Source organism: Lactuca virosa, chromosome 1 (genome assembly GCF_052849685.1).
Source record: "Lactuca virosa cultivar CGN04683 chromosome 1, Lactuca_virosa_CGN04683_v6, whole genome shotgun sequence".
In the NCBI taxonomy this organism is placed as follows: domain Eukaryota; kingdom Viridiplantae; phylum Streptophyta; class Magnoliopsida; order Asterales; family Asteraceae; genus Lactuca; species Lactuca virosa.
In genome coordinates, this window is record NC_136426.1 from 12,337,143 (window position 1) to 12,351,937 (window position 14,795).

At 32.7% G+C, this 14,795-nt stretch overlaps 1 protein-coding gene across 1 annotated transcript; it reads left to right on the plus strand.

Moving 5' to 3' along the window:
• The first annotated feature begins 5,430 nt into the window (after positions 1-5,430).
• On the plus strand, positions 5,431-14,320 carry LOC145111373 (polyadenylate-binding protein 2-like). The gene is given in 11 exon segments (XM_079047657.1): positions 5,431-5,681; positions 6,952-7,319; positions 7,322-7,410; positions 11,431-11,531; positions 11,723-11,862; positions 12,075-12,370; positions 12,464-12,541; positions 12,617-12,706; positions 13,392-13,568; positions 13,779-14,006; positions 14,096-14,320. Coding segments are annotated over 11 exon segments (2,043 nt in total).
• The last annotated feature ends 475 nt before the right edge of the window (positions 14,321-14,795 follow it).

Consider the following 14,795-nt stretch of genomic DNA (forward strand, 5'->3'; position numbering starts at 1 on the left):
AACTCATCAATACCCTATGCCTCGGTTACTTAAGATGCATTTAATAAAAGCGATTTTTGGTAATTTTATTATTATTATTATATATATATATATATATATATATATATATATATATATATATATATATATATATATATATATATCAGGTCTTTAACGGGTCGGATAATAGTATATCCGTCCCCGCTTCGGGTAAGAAATCGAATACCCATCCCCGACTCGTTTACCCGATAAGACGGGGAATACCCGATCCGTTAGGGTCGGGTCCCCACGGGTAGCAGGGAATACCCGATCCGCTTGCATCCGTAGTGCCATCTGTTGAGTTTACCTGCAGGTGACCCTTAAAACAGGTAAAATGGCAAAAGTACAAAAATTAAGCAAAGTCCCCGGTTTTAATGAAGATACAAGCCAGGGTAAAAGCTACAATTTCTTGAAAAATTAAAGACTTTTATGATATTAACCCAAAACTATATTGCTATTTCACAACAATGTCTCTTAAGATAAAACTAAATTGTATAGTAATTTTATTTAAAAAAGAGTATTCGTCAAATACAAACATGAAAAACGTTTATTTCACTTATATTCCTTCCATTTTTTTCGATGTAGACCAACTCAATCCATGTAACATGACAATGAACAAGTTATTTCATCCTATTTGACATAGTCATTAAATTCAATAAAAATAGTAAAAATAATAAAAAGATAAAGGTGAAGAAGGGTTTACTGTATCTTTACTGCTTATTGTCCCGATATAACACCCCACAATCCATGTGATCTCATATGGGACAATACTATTAAATTTACCAACAAAGTCCTCAACCATCATTATATGTCCTTGCTTTTTGTAATCATCTATTTTAGTTGATCAATCTTATTTCACTATACTACTTTCCCCAATTGCAACGCCTTCTACTCTTTGCGTATTTGTTTTGCCAAAGTACTCCATTTTTTTTTCATAAAAACATTTTTCATCAAGACGCTTCCTATCGATTCTTCCTAGAGAGCTCCAACTTAGAAACATTCTATTCTTTTCTAAAGAATTTTGAAATTTCCATGTGCGAAAGGGATTACAAAACCCTAGCAAATATCTCAAAATCCGCTCTTGTTGAAATTTCCAGAAACGGAAAACTACAACCACAAATCAAACATCATTAGATTTTCTGTGACAAATTTGGCTAGAAAATCATGCGATCGATCGGTACGATCACTTAAAGGTACAATTCCAAACTATATTATGTTATATATACCATAATCAATTTTAAGATCGGTAGGATCTACATTGTTTTGTCCGATGCCCCAAACCATCTCACATTCCATCAATAGTCAAATCGGGCGACAAATCCAGATATGTAATCCAGACATGCCCTATCATAATAATTTTTTAGAAGTTGAATTAAAATTATAACTTTTTTTGTACAAAAAGCTATTATAGTTTTTTTTTCAAGATAAGTATATCGATGCCTAAATTTTGGTTAAAAGTTTTCATTGATTGAAAGATGCTTAATAAATCTCTCTCTCTCTCTCTCTATATATATATATATATATATATATATATATATATATATGTATATAAATATATATATATATATATATATATATATATAATCTGTTATATATTTATTATCTACTATCTATCTATTATCTATTATCTATTATCTATTATCTAGTATCATACATACTTATAAAACTAACATTTTTCCTTGAACCTCATGCATTTGAAACCTCCATAAAAATTTGCGAACACCTCATGCATTTGAAACCTCCTATTTTAATGAATACACTCAAAAGTCTCTTAATAATGATTAACAATTCAAAGATTTTATAACTTATATAATATATTTAATAAACAATTAATGGATACTCTACTATAAAAAGGTCAATCTTTTTGAGTAGACACACAAATACAAATCACATACAAAATTCACAAAGAAAACAAGTTTAATGTTTTTTGTATTGGTTTGAAGGCTTTGAACAATTATTCGAGTCATGTTATTATGTTGAAGTTTTTAATTTGTAAGTTTGTTATATACTAATTCTTTTTTGTATTTTCTTGATTTAAGTATTCTTTTAAGAATATCATTGTATGTTGTGGTTGAAATTTTAATGTAAATTAGATTAGATTCATGTTATCGATCATATGTTATGGAAAGTGATATATATATATATATATATATATATATATATATATATAATATTTAATTAACTATTGTATACATGTTTGTATGTTCATGTTGCTTCAAAACAATAATTAATTAAAAATCATGGATATGTCATATTATCCATGTAAGCCTTTTTTAAAATGCAAATTGTCTATCTTATCACTTTATATTTTAGTATATGTTTAACATTTTAATTATAATAATAAGTGGTTTTTAAAAGTTTCTTTTACTTATTAATAATAACAAGGGTTTTAAAATTAATAAGCAACAATTATAAATAATAAAATCAAATTACATGGATATGTCATATTATCCATGCAAGTCTCTTTTGAAATGCAAATTGTCTATCTTATCACTTTATTATTTAGTGTATGTTTCACATTTTAATAATTATATTAAGTCTTTCTTAAAAGTCTTCTTTAACTTATTATTAATAATAAGTGGTTTAAAATTAATGAATAACAATTTTAAATGATAATAACATCAAATTATAAATTACATTTAGCTATAAATAAATTGTATTTTAAATGAACATCATTATTGAAATTAGAAAATGATCGCATAAGTAAAAATATAATTAATCAATAATAATAATTGTTAAAAATAATACTAAATAGATAATTATATTTAATTCTATTAATGAGGAATGTGGGTTGATGTCAATGAATATTATTGTTCAAAATAATTGAGAATATATATATATATATATATATATATATATATAAATTAGTGTAATTATCTCAAAGTTAATGTCAATAACATAACCATTTTAAATATATAATTTTCAATATTTTAACAATATATTTTTAATCTTCGCTGCACAACGCGCGAGAATTCGTCTAGTATAGTATAAAAGATGTCATTTTCCTATCACCACATTCATTTGAAACCCCTAATTTTTCAACTTCTTTTCTAATTAATACATTAAATTCATTATTATTCTAATTTTAATATTAATTATTTATTTTCAAACCTTATTTTTCTAAATAGTCAAAAAGTTTCTATTAAAATGTTAAAATCATAAATTATGTCTACATAAATTGATTAACCATTAATAATTAAAAATACATATAAATCTAAAAATAAGTTTATTTTTATTTTTATGCACAACCCATGGGGTGACAACTATTAAGATGATGTAATTTTAATATTTATATATGTTATATTTTATTTAAAATGATTAGAATGTTTAATAACAAGTTAGCGTCGGAATTATTAATTCAAAGTTAGTAACAATGATATATTTTTTAATAAAAATATATTCGTCAATATTTTACTTTTATATACGCAACGTGTGGACATTCATCTAATATATATATATATATATATATATATATATATATATATATATATATATATATATATATATATATATATATATATAACAATAACTAGTGATATCAAACCGTAAGAAACAAAGTAAAGAAAAAAAAATTATATGATTGACTCATCTCTACTCCCACATATCAAACCACACTGTTTGAATCAATAACTTGTACATTCTCATCAACAAATTTCCACGTGATGTTTCATGACATATAACTGTGATTTCCTTTACTACAATGAAATTTCATCTATTAAAACCGAGATTTTTGATTTTTGACTAATAAACACCTATAAACTTTTCTTAAATGTATTATAACTAATAAACATGATTACAACATGAACTAAATAGATTAGTTATTAAGTTGTTAGGTGAATATTGTTCTTGAGACATTAGAGAGTTAAAAAAGGATTTCTTGAAATTGAAAATGTAAAAACGAGAGTTATTTCTAGAATTTTAGGTTTATATACTACTAGTTAATGGACAAAAAATGAGTTTGCAACCCATGTACATGAGATCGCAACTGGGAGACATGAAATCACAAGTATGCTTAATCACCTGCGATTTGTATGACTATTCTCGAAAAAATGCTAATTTTTAGCAAAATTATTAACGCATATGACTATTTTTCTAAATATCTCCTAAAATAATCATAAATCAAAACCGTAATGTTAAGTTTTCAGACATAGATTAACTTGAAATAAAACTTTCAAGTTCTATAAATACATAATATATCAATTAGTTTTATATTTAAGACCAAAAAATGATAACAAGCCTATCTAACAGTGGGCATCGACTTTTGAATATTCGTACTTACTTTAAAAATTACTAATCTAACCAAATTAAGGAACTAATTAATCATTTTTAGCCAAAAATTAGGAATTGTCTCAAAATGGCCCACGAAACCGTAGGTATTTAGATTCGGCTACTGTTTCACTAAATCGTCTACTGTTTCGTGTTTAGTATAATTTTTTTTTCATTTTGAAGATATAAAACCGTAGGTTTTTTTTTAAAACCTACGGTTTCTCTCTATAAAATACGGTTTTGGGTTAAATCTACGTTTTTTTTCTTAGGAAAACTACGGTTTTGGGTTAAAAAAAACGAAAAACAAAAAAAAGACCGTAGGCTTCTACGAAACCTACGGTGTACAAGTCCACACTGCACAATCTGTGCATTGTGCAGTTGTACACTGTAGGTTTCGTATGAAACCTACGGTTTTAATATTTTTTTCGGTTTTTTTTTTAAAAAATTATCCCCATGTATAAAAACTACTCCTAATCAACAATACAGTAAAATTTTGATAAAAAATGAACTTATCTAGTTGTTTTCGGGTGCTCCATTGAGAGAAAACAGTAGACAATGGAAGGAAAAATGAGAAAAAATAACCTAAACTGAAAAAATAAGACATTATATACTATGGGCCAATTGACCACAAAACAGTAGACGGGCCACGAAAGAGTATCCCATTGCAACGAAAGAGTAGTTTTTTAACGTTGACCGTAGTCAACACTAACCAAACTACTATTTCGTGGGCTAGTTTTGGCTAATGTGTTTTTTTGGCTAATTTTGGATAGGTAATTTGTGTTTTTGCTAGATTAGTATTTTCCCCTTCAATTTTTCGACTCCAATCAATAAATTAAGCATATATTGTTCACACATATTTAATATTTTACATATTTTTAAGATTGATGAATTGGGTATTTAAAAATATATGGTCATACACTTTGAAGTTAAGTTTGTGGTTTGAAACTGTTAATTATATAAATAGTTAATTTTTGTTGAATTCTTTTTTATTCTATTATATTACAAATTACTAAATGATTATGTATATATTGCTAACTGCATATGGATTTCCATTCACATGATTTGTTGATTTGCAAATAATCTGATTACTAGTTTTGTACTTTCTCTAACTTTTGATCCAAAGTAGTTTAGATTGCTCTCTATAATATGGCCGAATCAACAAAGTCAGAACTAGTTCTTCAACATTCGATTGTTAATGCGGGGAGTCCAACCTCCCCTTCAACACCAAATTGTATCTCTTCGCTTTATGTTGGGGATTTGGAGGAGAACGTTGATGAAGGTCAATTGTTTGATCTCTTCAATGAGGTGACGCGAGTTCATTCCGTAAGGATTTGTCGAAATGAAGAGAACGGGGTTTCATTTGGTTATGGCTATGTGAATTTCACTAGCTCAGAAGATGGTATGCATTCTTAAGTGATTACTATGTTTGTTTATCTGTATTATTTTAAAAAGACATGAGTTGCTTAAGGAGTGTTTGGGTATATATTTTCAAAAAGGTTGTTGTGACAAGAAGATTCAAAATAGATATGGTTAATATCATAAAATGACATCAAATAAAGTGATAATAACCATCACTTTGTTCTTTAAACCATTAGTCTTTTAATTGCATTTGATAGAGGTACAAACTAATTTTGCTATTTTTACTAAGCCATCAGCGTGAATTTCAGCTATTTAAACCGATATCTAATCTTAGAGTATCCACAATGGTAAGTTCATTGGGAGAGCTGAATGGGGTGACAAACTTATGTGTCATTCAATTGATAAAACTCTAGCATTGTGAGATGCCACATTGACATTCAATGGGTTTGGAGTTCAATGGCCATTAAACTCTTCAATGGGAAAAAAGAAATTTTTTAATTCTTAAATATTTACTATAAATTTCATTTTGTAAATTCTATTGAACTTTGTAGAGTTCAATGCATTATAAGAAAAAAATGATAGAGTTGTATGGATTGTAGAAAGATGATGTGGCAATCCATTAAACTCTATGGAGTTCAATGCATTGTGGATGCCCTTATGTGGAATCTAATATGACATCCAATATAGACACAAAATATACAAAATTTTCCATATTAATTTAATGTCATACTAGATGTCAAATAGAATTAGATAGCAATGTACCGGATTGAAATCCAATCTAATGGCTTAGTATAAATACCAAAACTAATTTTGTTTATCTATTGAATACATTTAATTTATTAATGACTTAAAAGAAATTGATAGTTAGATCATTTTGTGACATTAACCCAATGAGACATTATGATAATTAGATAGTTAAAGCTAAGGATAGTTTGGTCAATTTACATCGATTTACTTGATCTTTCAAATTGATTATTTTAAATAAGCTATTTAACTAAGGCTGCTTGTTTGGATGTGCGCTTATGTCCCTCAGCTTCAACCAAATTGTTTAGTCTCATATCTTGTCTGTAATAGTTGTGTTAATTAAGCGCACACTGTGTTTCCATTCTAAAAATAATACCGAAGTATAACTACCTAGTTCTTCTTAACTTGAAAAAATTAGTTTTCTCATTATACGATTTTAATTTTTCAAGCCATAATATCATAAAGAAAACGTACATCCAAACACCTCCTTAGACACACATCAAAACATCCATGTACTATATAATAATTTCTTCATTGTAATATCCATTTGTTTGTTTTTTTCATGGCAACTAATATTGCTCTAAGGCTTTTAGACTCTAAAAGATTGAATGGCAAACAAATTAGGATCATGTTCTCTGATCCTGATCCTACCATGAGAAGAAGTGGCATAGGTAATGTATACATCAAAAACTTGGATTCATCCATCGACAACAAGGAGTTATATGAAGTATTTTGTGTGTGTGGTGATGTGAGTACATGTAAGGTCGTTGTGGATAGCCATGGTCGATCAAAAGGTTTTGGTTATGTACAATTTCAAAAAGAAGAAGATGCCAAAGCTGCGATAAGAAAACTAAATGGAATGTCGATAAAAGGCAAACAAGTCTATGTTGCCAAATTTATTCACCAAGAAAAATGAAATGAAGCAAACAAATCACTAAAGTGTATGTAAAGAATTTTCCAGAGACAACAACTGAGGAAGATCTTGTACAAGCTTTTGGGAAGTTTGGTTCCATTACAAGTGTTGTTATCAGTTGAAGAATGTATTAGGCGTAACTTATCCCTTTGGGATTCATTCTATTATTTATATATGTGAACAAGAATACAGAGATAAAGATAACAATAGATCCTAATATCTTGGATCTTATCTACAAAACGGATCTGTTAAACAAGTTATCCTAATCTATTTCAGGTGCCCTGTTTACATTCCCCCTCAATCTTAACCGTGACGAGGTTCAGATTGTATCTTAGACGATTTAACATGTTTCGAGTCGAGGGCTTCGTGAATCCATCTGCCACCTGATCACCTGAAGCTATAAAACGAACATCAAGAGCACCCATTGCAACCTTCTCTCTGACAAAATGAAAATCCACCTCTATGTGTTTCGTGCGTGCATGGAACACGGGATTGGTTGTTAGATAAGTAGCTCCTAGATTGTCACACCATAAAACCGGTGGTCGAGACTGTCGAACTCCCAATTCTTTTAGCAAAGATTGCACCCATGTTCCTTCGGCTGTACCATTAGTAAGAGCCTTGTATTCAGCTTCGGTACTTGATCTTGACACAGTAGGTTGTTTTCGAGAGCTCCAAGAAATCAGATTTGGCCCTAGAAATATGGCAAAACCTCCGGTAGACCTGCGATAATCTAGACATCCAGCCCAATCAGCATCTGTAAATACACTTAGGAGCGTAGAATTAGATCGTCGAATCCGAAGACCTGTGGTTATCGTTCCCTTTATATATCTTAAAATTCGCTTGACCGCCTCCCAATGAATATTTGTAGGTTTGGAAAGGTATTGGCACACCTTGTTTACAGGAAATGATATATCTGGTCGTGTCAATGTTAGATATTGAAGACCTCCAACCAAACTACGATATTTAAAAGTGTCATCTTCATTAAGAATTTGACCATGATCTCGAGTCAGTTTTTCCATGACAGACATGGGGGTTGAGACGCTCTTACAATTCTCCATATTAGCACGATGAAGTAAATCTAATGCATACTTATGTTGCATCAAGGTGATTCCCCCTGAATTGTGAACGACTTCAATCCCCAAGAAATAATTTAACCGACCAAGATCTTTAATCGGAAAGGAAGAAGATAAAGCACGAATCATTTTATCAACCGCCATTGGAGAAGAACCCGCAATGACAATGTCATCCACATAGACCAGCATATAAATTGTAATATCTCCATGATGAAATAAGAAAAGGGAAGTGTCAGCTTTGGAAGAATGAAAACCAAGTTGATGCAATTTATCGCTTAACCGAGAGAACCAAGCACGAGGAGATTGTTTTAGACCATAAATTGCCCTCTGTAATTTGCACACATAGTGAGGTCATTGAGAATCTTCAAAACCTGGGGGTTGCTGCATATACACTTCTTCCTTTAAGAAGCCATGGAGAAAAGCATTACTAACATCAATCTGTCGAAGATGCCAACCTTTAGAAACTGCCAATGAGAGAATTAAACGAATAGTGGCAGGTTTCACAACAGGACTAAAGGTGTCCTGATAATCAATACCATATTGTTGAGTAAAATCGCGAGCCACCAGTCGTGCCTTATGTTTATCAATAGTATCATCTGGATGTTGTTTGAGCTTGAAAATCCATTTACAACCCACCACGTTAATACCAGGTGGCCGAGGGACAAGAATCCATGTGTGGTTTTCCTTAAGTGCAGCGAATTCAACCTCCATTGCTTTCCTCCATGACGGATCAGAGAGAGCAAGCCGATGCGAAGTAGGAACCGTGAAAAAGGCTCGTCGATTTGGATAATAGGGAACAGTTCCGTCAGTAAACTTGCGAGGGAAAGATTTTCCTGCACGACCACGAGTAGTGATGGTGGACGGAGGCGTAGAAGGTACGCTTGGGGAGGCTTCATTGATAGAAGAGGATGGAACATTACTTCCAACAGCGGTAGTCGTGGTTTCGGTGGTGGTGACAGGTATGGATCCAACTTCGCTAGTGACTGTGGTTGCGACATCAGCATGAGTGGTGGGACTATCGTGATGATCCGATGCAAAAGTCACATGTGTTGGTTGTTGTGGAGCATTGGAAACACCATTGGTAGAAGTGAAGAACATAGGAACAGGTGCTAATGGTGCTGTAGCTGCATGAGAACTGTTAGATAATAACATAGATAAGTCATAATTTCTCAAATGATCATTTACAATTGCCGGTTCAGATTGGGGAAACGACACAACTGTGGAAGTAAGAGATGGTGTGGTGGAGGTGGATGAAGTTGCAAATGGGAATCGAGATTCATCAAAAATTACATCTTGTGATATATAGATACGTCCAGTACTTCTATCTAAGCATTTGTACCCTTTATGTATTGAGCTGTAACCAAGAAAAACGCACAATTTCGACCGAAATTCAAGTTTATGAGAGTTATACTAGCGAAGACTTGGCCAACAAGCACAACCAAAAATTCGCAAAAAAGAGTAATCGGGTTGTATTTTGAGAAGACGTGTGATGGGTGTTGAGTTATTTATAGTACGACTGGGCATACGATTTATGAGATAACAAGCAGTTAAGAAAGCTTCATCCCAAAATCTAAGGGGAAGAAAGGAGTGAGCAAGTAAAGCTAAACCAGTTTCAATAATATGGCGATGTTTTCGTTCAGCCATTCCATTTTGTTGTGATGTATGAGGACAGGACACACGATGGGAGATTCCTATACGTTGGAAATAGTGGTGGAGTTTGTGGTATTCGCCTCCCCAGTCGGATCGAACAATGCGAATTTTTGCATTTAGAAGACATTCAACATGGTTTTGAAAGTTATAAAAAATTTGTTCAACATCAGATTTATTTTTGATGAGATAGATCCATGTATAACGACTATAATCATCCACAAAACTAACATAATATCTAAAACCACCACTAGATACTTGAGCTGGCCCCCAAACATCCGTGTGAACAAGTTCAAGTGGAGAAGAAGCAACATGAATAGAATTATGATAAGGAAGTTGATGACTCTTAGCACACTGACACGCATCACAAACAAAAGGTTTATTATCAAAGAACAACCTAACTTATTTGTTCTTTAAAATAGACTTAACAACTGATGAACTGGGATGGCCAAGACGTTGATGCCATTGAGGTGGCGACACTTTAACACTAGACGCAACAAGCCGAGAAGTACTGGAGGGAGGACGACTGAGCGGCACCGGATAAAGTCCTCCTTTGCTTTTACTGAATAGTAGAGTTTTCTTCGTGGTTTTGTCCTTAACAAAGAAAGCATCAATGTGAATTTCAATGAATACATTATTATCAGAAACAAACTTATGAGCGGAAAGAAGATGCTTGTTAATTTTAGGGACATGTAAAATGTTTTTAAGAGCAAGAGATTTGCCTAAACCGGAAATTTTTGAATGACCAATGTGAGAAATATGCAAACCTGTTCCATTGGCCACTTGGACTTGATCTTTGCCATGATATCGCTCTTGGACGGAGAGCCGATCAAGATCGCTAGTGAGGTGATCTGTACCAGTTTGTGTCATTGTTGTAACCTCCTCCTGTAATAGCACTATTACCCCCACGGTATTCATCAGCCTGATATGCATGATTAAATCTGTTTCGGCAATTTAAAGTTGTGTGACCGGGAATGCTACACACTTGACATCGTGGGCCACCATTGTTCCTGCCACGGCCACGACCACGACCGCGGCTGCCACCTCCACCACGATAGTTGTTTTGGTGGTTATTGTGGAGAGCATTGTTGTTGTTCTGACGGGGATTTTGTGAATCCTGGCGGCTCACACCGTTGGCTGAGGACGTGAATTCTGTCACGTTGTTCATTGCACTAGCTTGTGTTTCATGGGCAATTAGATAAGAGTAAAACTCAGGCAAGGTTACCTCATGTTGGTTGCTTAAAACGGTGATAGCAGTGAATAAATCACCGTGACCTGGCCCTAAACCTGCTAAAATATAGTCGATTACCTCTTCATCGGTCATTGGATGACCAATATTAGCCATAGTATCTGCAAAACTAGTCATCTTTTGATAATATTCTGATGCACTCATGTCTCCTTTTTTTGTAGTTGAAAGTTGCGTGCGTATTTGGATGGAATTCCCTCTGTGTTGAGCAGCAAACATTGTATGGAGAGAGGTCCATAATTGCTTGGATGTATATGTGCATCGGGTAAGCTGGGCAAGGACATCTTCTGTCATAGAGGACAGAAGACCACCGAGGATGGCCTGATCTTGAACAGCCCACACATCATACTCAGGGTTAGGGTTTTCCCTAGCATCTGCGCCTGTTCCAGTGATCAGCTTGACAGGTGGTGACGGCTTTGTGCCATCAAGATAACCAAAGAGCTGTACACCTTTTAGGATAGGAACAACTTGCGCCTTCCAAAGCAGAAAATTGGTTCTGGTTAGCTTACAGGAGATGACGGTAGCGATCTTAGAAGAGTTGATGATGGGAGACATAGTGATGGCGTATCTGGAAGAAGACCAGAAAACCGGAGAAGGTGATAAAATTGGAACCCTAGGATGGGCTCTGATACCAAGTTGAAGAATGTATTAGGCGTAACTGATCCCTTTGGGATTCATTATATTATTTATATATGTGAACAAGAATACAGAGATAAAGATAACAATAGATCCTAATATCTTGGATCTTATCTACAAAACAGATCTGTTAAACAAGTTATCCTAATCTATTTTTACATTATCATGTGAGACATGTATGGGAAGTCTAAATGTTTTGGATTTGTGAACTTTCAAGATCCAAACGTTGCAACTGATGCTATTGAGGGGTTGAATAACGCTGGAATCGGTTGGTATGTTAGGAGGGCTCAAAAGAAAAATGAACGAGAAATATTGGAATTAAAAGAGAATTCTGATCAGGATCGAAAAATACAACCTGAACAAATGAAAGAGGCTAATTTGTATATAAAAAATCTTGATGAAACCATTACAGATGATGAAAAGTTAAAGGCTTTATTCTCGCCCTTTGGAACTATAACATCTTGCAAGGTACATTTTTTCAAAGCCGGGCTAGAAATAAATTTATTTAATTTATGATTTTATACTAAAGTTTGATCACTTTTGGTCTAAAATAATTTCTAGATCATGTTTGATTCGCAAGGAGTGAGCAAGGGTTTTGGATTTGTCGCTTTTTCTACCCGAGAGGAAGCTAAGAAGGCTGTATGTGATTACTCTTTTTTATTACTTGCTGTAATTTTTTGTTGATTATTATATCTAATTAACATGTTGAATCAGATGGTTGAGATGAACAGGAAGATGGTAGGAAGAAAACCACTATATGTTTCGGTAGCGGAACGCAAAGAAGAAAGAATGACTCGATTACAGGTTATCTAACTTACTATCTTGTGACAGAAACTCATTGTATCATTGGTGACACTCAAAATAGTTCATTAGTAGTTTTTTTATAAGTATTAGGAGCTTAATATAAATTTATAGGCATCTCATGAGAGTCTAATGGTTGAGGTGTAGAAAACTCCACAAGAGGTTGTTCTGCTATTGACCTTTTTGTGGGCCTGAAATGATATGGTGTTGTTTACCATATCTCTCTCTCTCTCTCTCTCTTTTAATCATAAACTAGTTGTAAAACCTATGTATTAAATTGATTAATTTAAAAAAAATAGATATAAAGGTAAAAATATTTGAGAACTTTGTATTCAAAAGAAAATAAGAAAAATAGTGAATTATTATAATACAAATATTTTTTAACTTTTAAATTTAAACAAATAATTAAAATAGATAAAAGAAATTAAAGATTTGAGAATTTTGAAATTAAAAGGTAAATTCATTAATAAAATTGATATCCATTTATTACTACATTCATTGCAATTATTACATTAAAATATTATATGAAAATTAATAAAATAGAAAAACTCATAAAATGACATGTGGAAAAAGAATTAATTCAAAATACCTACGAAATGACATTTGGCAAATTGAATGAGAGTGTGACAAGTGGCAAAAAAAACCTTCATTTATTAGAGAGGATTTATGGGTTAATGTTCTTTTTCAGGCGCAATTTGCTCAACCCCGAGCATCTGGTTCAGTGACTCATTTGACTACAGATAAAACTGGGGTCCACTGGGGTGCACCAGAATTGCAAAGTCGTGGTTATGGCTTGACACATGAACCAATAATGGTTGGATATGGCCCGGTAAGAACCGGAAACCCTCATGCTATGCTTGGGCAGGTGCGTTGTTTTAACAATTATTTGTAATATTATAAATTATATCTTTAGTAAGAGAGTTATGCAAATGGCTAATGGGAAAAAATGACAACCAAATTTCTTCAAATTGTTGATGAGAACTATTGTTTGGGATGAAATGTTACACTTGTGAAATCTAGATTAATTAACTTCATTTGTTTACTAACATTAATGCTAATTTTGTTTTGAATATAGGTGATGTCTGATGGTACTCCTAACCAAGACTTGGTAAATGTGTTCAGTGGGAGAAATCTCATGGACAATCAAATGGATCAAGTTCTCATGGGCAATAACATGGTTCAGTTGCCTTTCAATGTCTCAACAGAAGTAACATCGTCCTCTGATGTTCATCTTTCTGGACCAATTGATACTAGAAAACTTGCTTCTGTTTTGGCTTCTGCTAGTCCAGAAAACCAACATCGGGTATTATTCCTTGTCACATGATTAGTTTTTCAAGTAATATAGATTCATTTATGAAATATTTAAGGGTCTCGGATTTCTCAAAATTGCAGATCCTTAGGACATACTTGTACCCTTTGGTGGAGCAAATTGAGCACAAGAATGCTACAAGTGTAACGGATATGTTGCTTGAGATGGACAATTCTGAAGTGCTTCATTTGATCGAATCTCCAAATGAGTTAAAGAAGAATGTTGGTGAGGCCATGAGTCTGCTCATTTCTGCACTTTCATGTGTTGCAAACGACGATGATCACTTTGGCTCGTTATACTTGAATTGAACAGTTTTCTCTAGTTCTAGCTAGCTTATGTTTTTATGATGTTTTATCTTAGAATGTTTAACTTCATATAAGTTGTTTGAAGGCTTTGAATTTATGGGATTATATGTTTGCTAAAACTAAACCTGGGATTTGATCGTTTTAATTTTTGGATTATGTTTAGAATTCCTGGCATGCATGGAAGTTTCTGCAATAAGTCAACACTTGTTAAAAGGTTGTTGGATGCAAGAAGTTATTATGAGTTATTTCAGTTAATGAAAGGGTTCTTAAAATTAAGTTGTCATAATAGTTATTCATGGCCGCTCAACCTTATATTTTGCTAAGCTGGAGCTTAGGGCCCTTAATTCTAAAGACCCCATATTCTCTAAACTTAACCCTAATATTAATATATCTCAAATCTCAATTGTCGGACAGGCCACGTCACAATGAACGATCTTGATTCTTGAAGACGAAACACATGCGGCACATCAGTACGATC